Source organism: Pyxicephalus adspersus, chromosome 3 (assembly GCF_032062135.1).
Source record: "Pyxicephalus adspersus chromosome 3, UCB_Pads_2.0, whole genome shotgun sequence".
Lineage (NCBI taxonomy): Eukaryota > Metazoa > Chordata > Amphibia > Anura > Pyxicephalidae > Pyxicephalus > Pyxicephalus adspersus.
The window spans coordinates 29,298,680-29,311,784 of NC_092860.1; the positions used below are offsets into that span (position 1 = coordinate 29,298,680).

Below are 13,105 nucleotides of genomic sequence, written 5' to 3' on the forward strand. Positions count from 1 at the left end.
AACCAGTATGCACACTACCTTTCTGCAGCTTGCTAGCATGCGTATTCCTGGTCAGTAATTTAGAGACCTCGGAGGTCAGAGACCATTTTTAAAAAGGTGCTAAGTAAAGACAGCCTTCATATTTCTCACACAGTAATATCCTTTGAGAGAAAGGTTATAATGCTGTTCTATACATTTTCTTACTTTGTCCCCTGTGTTGGCAAAGTGTCTGAAAACCTAGGCATCTGTTCAGATGATCTCTTCTTGGTCACTTACACTGCAGCGCTGGTTTTTATCGTTGTGGCGCCATTCCTTTTACTGTTCCTTGGTTTCAGGATCGTCTATGTGGAGCCAGGTTTCATCCTCAGTCACTAACCTAGCCAAAAGGTCCTGTGCAGGTTCAAAATGGGCCAAACCGGCTTTGGATGCTTCGACTCGTTCCGTCTTCTGATCACTTTTCAAACATTTCGGCACCCACTTCACTGAAAGCTTGTGCATGTCTAGGATAGTGGTGATAACAAACCCAACACACCCCTGTGAAATGTCAAATATCTGGGCTATCTTTTTTACAGATATTCGCCGGTCCTCACTAATCAGCTCATGCACAGCATCGCAGGTTGCAGGGTCAGTTGAGGATGGGGGGCGCCCACTGCAGGGCTCATCTTAAACAGTGAAATGCCCAGTCTTGAAACGAGATATCCAGGTTTTACAGTGCTGTAGGAAGGACACTTCTCCCCCAGTGTTTGTGACATCTCAGTGTGAATGTTCTTGCTGACTTTCCCTGGAGAAACAAAAACTTCATTATGGCCCGTAACTCCAACAACGTGAAACTTGCTTGTGCCTCTGCCATCACAGCTTCTCACTAAAAGAAAAAACAGTTTTAGGAATCGCAAAGACCTGATATTTGCACAGTTACATACTAAGATATTAGGCTGTCATATGCCCCCACATATTTTCTTTTTCATCTGGAAAAGGGCAAGGCCAGGAACTTCCCAGCAGCCCCTCGTAACTTCCCCAGTCTGGAGATGCTGAAACCATTTTGAACTCAGATACTTAGACTACTTTAAATAAAATAAAAATACAAATAATTGATGTACAGAGCTACATACAGTATTTGTAACTTCCATGTATTGCTTGTGTTTGTCTTAAGGTATAGGTAGGTTGCCATTTCCGACCTCTTCCTAAAAATGCCTATTGCCAGTCTGTAATTGTAATACATGCTGGGTCATTGATTGACGCAAGTAAAACCAAATAAAAGTCTGAACTACTGCATTGTTGATCTGGATCTGTGACACAGAAAGGTCACCTGCCAGCCCAGGGTCAATAGTATGAACAATGTCCCTGATAAAAGAGGACTTCATTGCATATGGGTATTGGTATGGGTGGGATGGGTTGACTACCTGCTGCCCCTATTGCACGTGTGTGTCTGACAAGTTACCCTGTGCTGATAGGTGCCTTTTGGATCCACTGGAACACCAAGATAAAGCTAGGCAGGCAGAATTTCGTAGGAAGGTTGGAAATGTTAATCTACATATTACTCTCCTTTACTAGCCTGTTAGTGCTGTGTAATCCGCCATGGTTTTGTCTCAGAGTCAGAAAACTATTGGACTTGTAGAGAGGAGTGTGAGCAGTCAGTGTGGACCCAGCCCATCCACTCTCTCCCTCCTCTCCTTGATGTAACACAGCACACTGCACTGGTGTGCAGCATTGCTGGGAGCTAATGGCCCAACAATGACCAGCTCACTAAGTCTCCTGTTCCTGCACACCTGAACACTGGGGAGGAGAAATAAGACTCCAGCCCTGCACACTCACCAGCTGGACTGGAAATGAGATTCCCTGCCCTTGTTACCTTTATGGCCACATATACACACTGTCTTATTCCTTGAGCATAGATGTGTACCTAGCCTGTCTATTTGCTGATCAATCACTGTCCTATTATTGAACAGCCCAGGATTCAACTTGTTGCCAGCTTTCATCTAGGAACACTTATATTCCATTCCCCTTATACTTTGAGAGCTGGAGATTCACTTGTATGGAAGAAGAAGGAGAGTTATCCAGGCTCCAAGCCCTCTTCTTTTCCTTTGATGCCAACAGATCTGGACGCCTGAGAAGGGGGGACTTCTCTGACCTGTGTGGGGAGCTGAAGGTGAGTCCTGCAGAGGTGGAGAACATCTTCAGGCACCTGGACACAGACAGAGACGGAGCTATAACCTTTAAGGATTTTGTTATGGGTTTCAGAGGAGCAAAGATGGCAGAAAGAAACAAAAACCCTACTTCAGTGCAATGCCAAAAGTTTCCCCGAATTCTTGCAAGTGAGGAGCACCATGAAGAAGAGAACTTCAGTCCAGCATGGAAGGACTTCCAGATGCGCCTGGGTGAGGAGTCCAACCATTTTCCCAGGTGGGTATCAGCCGTTTGCTCATACTGGCTGTCACAGATAGATAACAACAACAGTAATCAAATCAGGTTGGAGTGTAGTAAGCCCCATGGTTTTACCTCCAGGTCTGGGCTTTGTGATATTTCTAAAGAGTTTATGGCCAGTCAGAGTCAGTACTTCTGTGTTATGGAAAAATATACATTGTACACATCTATTCCATTCTATTCACCTTTCTTCAACTATTCTCTTTTTCTATTTATACTCATACAAATGTTAAATGGTATTTCTTGCTAAAATTATCTATTTTATTTGAATTTTGCAGAAGGTTAAGGGTACAAGCTCCTTCCAGGATATCTTTGTCTCCACTAAAAAGATTTTTTTCCTTTACTTCCTGTACTGAAGACTAAACAGGAAATAAAGTGGAAATGTTTCCATAATGAGTGGAATTCCCTTCTTGGTTGTCACCGGGTGTACCCATTGGAAGATTTATTCTCTATACCTGTTCCAGTGACAATTGTTGCATTACTTTCTGTCTAATACAAAGTGATCAGTAAAAAAGTGTGGATAACTCGCTTAGGGACTCCGAGAGCAACAAAAACTACCAGAGGTTCTAACACTTTTCTGACCACACCAAACGTGAAACAAACATTGGAAATAAAATTCTTAGTGGTAATAAATGGGAAAGAAGGTGCAAATGGTAGGAGCCATAGGCAAAATGATATATGCTTTTTCCCAGTTTCTCCAAAGAGTGAATGAAGCTCAAGGGTTGATGTTGATAGTTATCTGGCATATGTTTTAGCTGTTGATAGGTTACACCTGTGTAAAGCCAGAACTCTTCTCTCCTGGTTACATCTCACTAAGCTCAATCCTTCAGGATGTCTTTGTTTTTTTTTTACAAAATCAAACTACATTGAACTATTTTGCAGAATACTTTACTGTTAATGTTTCAACAAGTATGCCTGTCCCATATACAGCACTGTTATAAATATCAATTAGTTCATCAGTGTATTCACTGGGAAGTGCAAATGAAAATTATATTATAACAGAAGCTTTAAATTTTGTGTTTGCTATTTATAAATAGCTTCTTGTATTCCTATGCTTTTCCAAGCACCACATATAAGTACTCCATATATTCAGCCTCTTTAGCACAGTGGGGATGCAGTAGGACAATATGTTTTTAGATATGAATTGAGGGATCCGGGAGTGTGCATCATGTAGCTGACAGTGCTCACAGTCTTACCTAGCAGATGTCCCCCCCTGGACTGTCTGCTCCAACAACAGTGTCTAACAACTATTCTAGCTTAACGCTAAGTGTGTGGAACAGGAAGGAAATGTGTATTGGTCCCACAGCTGTCAGCGGTTTCAGAGATGAGGGCCTACTCTCCTGGGTTTACACTGACACCTAAAACTTGTTTAGCCCCACCACCACATGCTGAGCTTGTCTTCCAAACAATTATGCATTAAACTTTGTTATTAGTTCTTAAATTGTCCACCACTGCACAATAAATCACAAACATAGGCTATTTTGTATTGTACCCATGCTGTGCAGGTCTTCTTACTACCATCTGTGATAACATTCTTACAACTCTGTTGAACCGCTTTGTGATTCTATTGAGTGGAAGTTTAAAAGAAGGGGATTTCTCAGCTCACAGCACAAGGCCTACATATGATCCAAAATGACTGTTAGGACAGAAAACAAATAGATTGATGGGGGAGGCAAGGACAGCAAAGATTAGAGGAGAGTATGGGTTAATCCCTATATTCTTTCACAGCGGTCCCCAATCGGTCCTCTGCGGCTCTGGTCGGTGCACCCTCCAGCGAGGTTAGGAGAAGGACCCCGGGGGGGAGCACCGTCCAGAGCCATGGACCATGTCTCCTGTATGCATCACAAGCTCAGGGTGGTGGCTGGGTTGTGTCTCTGGTTGTGTCACCAGAATGGTTCTGGCATCATGACAACACTCTGGGGGAAATTTCTTCACCTTTGGGTGACTCCCCACACGTGCGCAGTCCGGAGTCCATAATAAAAGTGGCTCATGACATCCAAAAGGTTGGGGACCACTGTTCTATCAGACAAGGGGTGGGCTCAAGATACCAGATTCACCTTTTAATGACGTTTTATGGAAGTCACAGTATGTAGGGGAATAGCACTAATCACTTTCAGCACACTAAAAGACAATCTGCAAATGTGGAAAAATGAAAGTCCAGCCGGAGTTCATCTTTAACTAGAGATAACCCTCTAAACTTACCGGAAAATATGTATTATGAAATGTATTGCATAACCAATACCCAACTAATAAATAAATTTAACACAATCATTATTGGTCTTATGTAAAAATCTGAATATTTTGCTTTAAAGTATTATAATTTTGAAAGTCTGTATATTTACATTATTGTAGGACCTTATACTGTGTCAGGGTTCAGACGTCATCAGTTGTCCAAATGTGGCTGGCATTAACCTACTAGACATGTACACTGTTTCCCAACTCCGGAGAATTAAATAAAAGGCGTGTGGTTATTTACTTTCCTCTTATCTACAGGGTTCTCTTTTTCCAATGCTCCTATCCAGCAAAGTATAGCGCGTCAGCTTAAATAATAATCATTTAATACAATGTGAGAAAATCATAATCTAAATGTTTATTTTGGAAAATTCATACAATATTTTTGTAAACATTTTGGTAACATTTTGTTATTGAAGTGGAATGCTAATTACTTCCTCCAAACATTCCTTTGCAATTCCCTTACTAGTCTATTTTATTCAGGAGTATTTTTGCTGTAGAATCATATATAATATAATATACTCAATAATGGCCATTGTTATTTTACAATCACATGACATTTTGTTTTGCTGAAAATCAGTCATACAGGAAATAAAGTGACACTTTCTGTTAAAAGAAAGTGCAAACAAAAGCTGTTCTTGCAAAGCAAGAAAGCAAATAACCCCTCCCCCCTGTGCTAGTGTTGTAATTTTCTATTTTGCTAGGTCCTTTCTGTCTTAAGCTGCGTACACACGGGCAATTTTCACGTGCAATCTTTCACGATCCTTTCCAACGACAAAGGACTACACGATGCATGAACGGTGCTGTACATACAGCACCGTTCTGCTCTATGGAGAGGGGAGGGGGAGAGCGACGGAGCGGCACCCTGCTGCGCACTCTCCCCCTTCCCTTTCATTAGGATCGGTCGTCGTTCATCGTCCGTGGATCCGCCAGGACGGTCGTTCGGACGATGGATGACGCCGACTGTACACACGCCAGATTTTCGTCCGATATCTGGCCGATGCTGATTATCGGACAAAAAAATCTGACGTGTGTACGCAGCTTTAGGGTGGGAGCCCTTTCTTAGCTTGTATTTGAGCAGGACGGGTGATCCCACTGTGCACATGCACAACAATAGAATATACAGCTTGATCTTTGAATTACAGCTTCTGGACCAGCCACAGCCCTGTTGGATAACCACAGATTCTGGAGGCTGTATTGGCTATATAAAAGCATATGCAAATCTTAAATTTATTGGAGATGGGGGGTAAATTAGTTTATTGTCTGATGTCTTTGTACCATCGAGGACTTTTCCCATACCTTCCTCTCCCAGATATGCAACAGGACATCTCCTTAAAATGAGGAGAATCCCTCCTTCAGACGGTTGTCCTTAGAATAGATGTGCTCAGTGGAGGATTTCTGCTTACCCCTTGTTCTGGGGAGAACACTAAAACTTTGGAGGGGTTAATCCATCCATTGAGGGCAGCAATAACAATTAGTAAACAGTCTAATTGCTAATTAATCCAAAATGAAAAAAGGGTTTTACTTGGAGATATTCTTATTTATATTATAAGTATTTATAGTACTCTTGTGAAAATTAAATGCAGCCGGAGTGAGTCGGATATGATCCGTGCATGGACTTTATAAGGGATACAGCCAAATAGGTAGGTGTATTTTAAAAACATACAAAACTAAAACCGCTGTTATATCCAACAGTGAAAAAATAGCTGCTGGCTGTAGGTCCTGGCAATTACTATCGTGGGTCTGTGCCAACAGGAAGGGGCTATGGGACGTACAGTGTACATTCTAGGTTCCTTCACTGGTTAAATATATGCAAATATTTAATATATGCATGAAGTTACTACTTTGCAGAACAATGCTCTCCGGTCTGGTGTTATTTTTACTGAATCACTACATCTGACATTTGCAGTAGAAATTGTAATACTGCATTTTTTCAACCTGAAAACCCCTTAAACAATGGGTGCATTGAAAAGAGTGATATAACTAACTAAAGAAAAGAAGCTAAAATCTATTCTATAAGAATAAAACACATTGTTTGCCATCTGTCTAGTCAAAATAATGTTTTGAAATAACCACATTTTTTTATTACTCTGTATTAAGGTTATCGTTTTTTTTTTTTTAAGCCGTTATGATATTATTTAAATGTATCATGTTTCCATACTCCTAAATTTTGTTTACAGCATAATTAATTAAGATATGTTAGTGTGTTCATTCAAGGTTACAGTAAAGGGTGCCCATCATTCATTTCCTATAAATAAGTGTTTATTTACACAATATTCTCTGCAAACCAAAATTTGTGAAGAATATTAGGGGAATGGTATATTAGTTAATGGATGTTGGTAAAATATGGTTGTTCCCAAACCTATACTTGGTGCCTAGGGATGGAAGGGTGAGCCATTGAGGCAAGTGACACATAGAAAATCAGTGTGCATTGAGGATAACACGGATCTATCTATCTGTGTCAATAAGAACTGGAAAGGTTGCAGTTGACTCTGATTGCCTTTGAATTTTTTGAAAAGAAGTGCTGATGTTAGACACACAGTGGAAGCCTTTGGGATCATCGCTTGTTACAGTCCATTTTCTCTGAGAATTTGTTTAACTGCTGAAAAAACTGCTGGTACCTAATCTGTACAGACAGATTCCTCTTCCCATCTGGGTGTAGATTAATTGCTTTGGAAAGCTTTTGGTGCAGACACTCATAAATTTAGTCTGTATGCCTGGCAGTCTTATTAGAGCTATAAAAAATCCAGTGGGGGCAATACCAGTAATTCAATAAAATTGCAACCATTGCATTCATTTGTTAATTTGTACAAATGTCACAGATTTATCATATAATAAATGTGTCATATTATTTTGAACTTGTTGTTCTGTCTGATTATGTCAAAGTGTCACTGGTTTGCCACACTGTTACATAAAGTGTGGGAGATTTTCCACACATTTGCTGACTTGCTAAATTATAGCATTAATCATATTCTGTGGTTATTCCTGAGCGCATATTGGGGTCTTCAGGAGTGGCTAACCAAATAGTGTTAGACCAGACATTTGAAAAAGATCTTCATGTTCTGATAATTGAGGCTGCCTAAAAAGTGATCATTTTCAGCAAACGGTGGAATCAAACTTATATGTTACATCACATGTTAATACACAGTAAAGCTACGTACACACATGCAATAATTGTCGTTGGAAACAAAAGATTAACGACCAATCGTTCGATAATCGTTAACAAAAAAAGTGCACAAAGAAAGGCCAACGAGGCCAAAGAACGAGGAATGTCACTGGAAATGAGCGACGGTCCTGGTGGATCAATTTGGGGGATGATCGTTCACTATCTATTGTGTGTACGGTCGTGTAGTGATCATGGATGGTTCTGTGGTACACTTTCTCCGGTACACGTCACTTCCTGCATTGTTCAAACCATCGTATATAGTGTTTGTATATTTGTGGTGGATTATATTTGAATGATTGTGTAGTGCAGAATTTTGTACATGCTGTAATGATACAATCGTTCAAAATAATCGTAAATATTCTTGGAAAAATTGTTCATTTTCTAATGACAATTATTGCATGTGTGTACCTACAGTGGCTTAAACTGCACCTGACACTTTTTCCAGCAACCCATTCCTAAAGCCAACAAGAGATTTTTTTTTTTTACAAATCTTGGCAATTTTTTTAATATGGGGGGATGGAAGTAAACATGAAGTTCCACCTTTACACCTAGTAAAATCAAAGACAAGATTTGAATTCAGAATCTGGAAGTTATTGAAAACTGTTGTTCCATTCCCCATCACAGAGCTAGAGCAATTTGACCAAAGGAAGTAGCCAAACACGTAGGATCTGGATGAAAATTGCTGTTAGACACTTAATGCAATGTTCCGTTTTTCTTCCTGCCACATTCCTCTCGCCTTGGCAAAGGGGGTACCGTAGATCTTGGGTCCCCTTCCAGAGAGCCAACAACCTGTTTGAAAAGCCGAAGCTGACAGGTAAACCCTGAAAGGTTCCAAGGTCTAGCCACATCAGCCTAGACCAGGGGTCGGCAACCTGCGGCTCGCGAGCAACATGCGGCTCTTTAGATGTGAAGCTGCGGCTCTTTAATTCAGTCCATTGGAAGCTATTCTATCTCTCAGCCTGGCTTTTCACCACACCCCTCCCCCGTGACACTCGAGAGCTTCCGACGAACTGAAGACAGTGAGGACCCGTGTCACGGAGGAGGGGTGTGGTGGAAAGCCAGGCTGAGGTATAGAATAGCTTCCGACAGACTGAATTAAAGAGCCGCAGCTTCACAAAAAGCCAGGCTGAGAGATAGAATCGGTGCCTAAAGGTATCTATATTTCTACAATAAAATACAAAAGTGGGCAGTTTAGCAACAATACATGGAAAATCAAAATGTTTGTACCTGTTTCACCATTACAGAATTCTGAGGAAAATGAAATGTCATCTAATGTTATCCAAACTTTCTAAAACCATGCAAAGCCATCGCTCCCATTGAATTTGTTTGCTCAATTGTTTGTTATTGAAGTACAAGTTAGTGTTGTAAGTAAATGTTTACTTGTTTTAATTTTTTAATTAAATAATAGGTAATTATCTAATAATGCCATATATATATATTATCTAATTTGTTGTGAAAAACACTACTTATATATGAATAAATAGATATTTTTTCTTATGAATAAATAGATTCGTTTTTTTTTATCAAAAAACTTTATTTATGCGAGTACTATTTATTGTTGGCAAGAAAAAATTGTGCGGCTCTTTAAAAACTTTGAAATTTTGTAAATTGTAATTTTTGGCTCTTTCGACTCAAAAGGTTGCTGACCCCTGGCCTAGACAATAGTCATACCCTTCTGCAAACCAGACAGTCAGTAAATTAATATTAATATATATATATATATATATATATATATATATATATATATTATCATGTATTTCTCTAAGAAGAACTAATCACAAAGATAATATTTTATTCTTTTTTTCACCAGCAGGAGCTTTTGCGAATCTTTGTATTGGATAGTACTGTATATACTTAATTTTAACCTCCGCATATACCATTTATATAAATTATAGTATAATTAGGGAAACAAAATTTTAACTTCACATGAGGTGGATCTGAAACCTTGCAGGATTACCTGTAATATAATTTGCATGCTTCTTATGGGATTATGGTTCTATTTTTTACGGTTATCATCAATTTCAAACTAGTTCTTACATAACCTCACATGATTGACAATGCTAAGCATAATAAAATTTACAGGGTAAAATACTCTTCTATGTTAAAATGGGGTAGAAGAAGGGAACCTACGTTGTATTAACCAGGCAATTTATCTGTCAAAGGAAAAGATAAAACAAAAAAATAGTTTCCATATCATGAGATGTCTATTGGACATCTCTACAAGGCTATCCCAAAAGGCACCCCCATTACATGCCTTTTACAAACGAAAACTAGATGCTAGGAAAAAAGAAGGGTGTACCATCATTGGTGTCAGTGAAGATCACTCCGTGTGACAGGATTGTTGTAAGTTGCAATGCTGGGTGTTGGAATGCAGAGTGCCACTCGGCACAATACTTTGCATTCTTCATGATAGTGTCCAGAATTGTAGGACTGTCACAAGGTTTTCTCCTGTATGGTTTACTCAATTACTACAGTTTCAATTAAATATTTGAGATACAGACGTATTTATTGCTTACATACATACTAATGAAACATTTTCACAAAAACGGTGCTTATTTTCACCATGCATCAAAAATACATCCAAAGACTTTTCAGCCAACAAAGTGTTCCTAGTTGTCACTGCAAAGTATGCTGGACATGTACAGTTTCCCCCTGCAACTAATAAGAATTCACCCCCCTCCCTTATGCATAGAAAACACATATTGGGTGTTTCTTTTTTATTCTGCTTTTTGTTCTTAGTGAGAGCATGGTGGGAGAATGTGTTAGAGAGAAGACAGAGTCTTAGAGCTATACAAGAAATTTTACAGCAGAATTCAAGTCTCTTTGGGCAGGGGCAGTTTTTTTGTTGAGGGTGAGACTTGAGACTTATATTTGGTGAAAGTGACAGCTGCTTTTGTCATCCCTGTCAGTAGCTTTTCAGTGCTGCTGACAGAAGAGCATGCACATCATTTCTGATTTACTGCATGGAAAATTAAATGTCCTGTATTGGTGACCTGTTTCTATTTTTTTTAAAAAGACAGGAATAAAATGTTAATTGTTTAGCTATAAGAAATTTGGATTATAAATTAGCATTTGTAGTTCTGTGCTGGAATTGTTCTCCTAGAAAATGCATTGCTGATAGCCACCCTATATTTGTAGAGGAATAATGAAACCTGATAACATCCACCCATGATTATTACTAAATAACATGCTATGACGTGCACTGATCGTGACTATGGCATAGGAACCAAAGGTGCAAAACTTGTAATGTTGGATTACAATGAAGTCATTCTAAAAGCTCTTTTGGCTTAAGCTAAACTAGTCAGCTGCGTAATGGTACTAAACAGGGGATAGCAATGAATATAGGCCCCATCTTTTCTTTCATCCCTTTAGCCAGAGATGAGCCAATAGGAATGAATAGGAGGAGATGATTGAGTACCTCAGGACTTTCTCAGGCATGCTGGAGAAATTGTCCTAAGCTAAGGAAAATAATAAATGCATTACCTTATAATATTACCTAAAATGTTTTTTTTAGTCTTTTTTCCTTTTGGGAGAGTAAGAGTATTGTGTGTTACTTGGTGATATGGGAGGCATGTAACTCTACTACCCTTACCCCCTCAATATAGTGCTTGGTTACTGCACTCATTTCAACTAACAGCCCTCATACTCTTAGGATACTCTGTCTGTTCTTTAAACATTCAGCCACCATATACTGTATATTGATGTCCCACTCTCATCCCATCAACTTTAGTTAGGAGCTAGCTTCTTCTTGTAGCTTACATTTTATTTAACATTGTGTTTGCTTATCTTAAGAAAACACCATTGGTCACATCCTAAACAACTATATCACCAATAAGAACTTGCCAATTAAAGCTGTGCCAGAAAATACCAAAGCTGCTTTAATGAAGATAAATTCTGCTACGCTAAGTGTATCTTCATGCTGACCCCATATCACCTTATTCCTTAGTAACGTAGAGTCAGCAGGACGAACCAATGAGCACATTGATGAACCATTTGGTTTTGCAAGTAGCGGGAAAAATAAGTATTTATTTTCTTCTTGTCAGAGACAGTTTGTAAAAGGGAAAGTTCTATTCGCAACAGAGCTACATACATACATAGATGCAAATATACCTTTACCATACACCACAGTGCTGTACAAAGATCAGCAGTGCACTCACACGAGTCTCAGTCATATGTATAGCAGGTTTGCTTGAAATGTCTCCATGCGTTTGCTAGTGATCACATACACACATCTATATATATATATATATAAAACACATACATACATCCAAATTTAGCTCTGACATATAGCACAGCGCTGTACAAAGATCAGTGGTGCACTCACATGAGTCTACGTCATATGTCTAGCAAGTTTGGTTGAAGTATCTCCATGTGTTTCCTAGTGATCAGCGGTGCAGTCACATGGGTCTGAGTCATACGTCCAGCAAGTTTGGTGATGTGTTTCCTAGTGATGGTGGAACAAAGCAAGTTGGGTTGAAATGTCTCTGTGCATTTCATCCAAATAAAGCTCTGACATATAACACAGCGCTGTACAAAGATGACAGGTGCACTCACATGAGTCTCAGTCATATGTATGGCAAGTTTGGTTGAAATGTCTCCATGCATTTTCGAGTGATGATGGAACATAAATAGGTCAGGAACCCTCGTATAGACCAAATGTGTCTACACAAGTACTCTGGTAGTCATTTTGCAAAGCCATGAGGGAAATTGGAAGCCAGAAGAAAATACCTATACTGAGTAACACATTTATAGGTCTAAGTCTACATCAAACAACGTAGGAGGCTTTACTCAGGATTATGGAAGATCACTTTAAACTGCATACTATAGAGACTACACTAATTACAGAGGGAGATTGTAGGGAAACTGGATTTAAAACTAGGCAGCTTGCATATGGACAGGGACAGGTGTCTAAAGAAACAATAATTGCTATAATTGCTTGGTCAGTTTTACTAGCCTGTAAATTATACGACAGCTACATTTGTTATCCATGGTTGCTTTGTTTAAAAAATGAAGAGATTCCTTGAAGACCTTATCTGTAATCGATGACCTTAAATTCTGTCCAATGAGTCTCAAGAAATAAAGGCCACAGTTGAGAAGTCTGCAGATAGTTGTTGTCATCAAATTTCACACAGTTTTTAAGCACTCCTGGTATTCTAAAAATACAGAATCTACCCTCACTAACCTGTTTCTTAATATGAAGATTGTTATGCTAAACCCATACCTCTTAAAGTAGATCTATTCTCTAGGTGAGTGTTTCTCTGCCTTTTTAACTTGGGGAACCTCTTGAGATAACTTTCAGGTCTTCAG

General features: G+C 39.2%; 1 protein-coding gene across 2 annotated transcripts in view; it reads left to right on the forward strand.

Moving 5' to 3' along the window:
- RASEF (RAS and EF-hand domain containing) overlaps nucleotides 1-13,105 on the forward strand; it is a 44,511-nt gene that overhangs the window by 3,306 nt on the left and 28,100 nt on the right. Inside the window, exon 1 of one of the 2 annotated variants that reach the window (XM_072404102.1) lies at nucleotides 1,705-2,379. The exons of the other annotated variant lie outside the window; for it this stretch is intronic. Coding sequence (XP_072260203.1) covers nucleotides 2,012-2,379 — 368 coding nt within the window. The 5' untranslated portion in view covers nucleotides 1,705-2,011. Of the gene's footprint in view, nucleotides 1-1,704; nucleotides 2,380-13,105 lie in introns of those variants that run through there. 2 annotated transcript variants of the gene reach the window in all.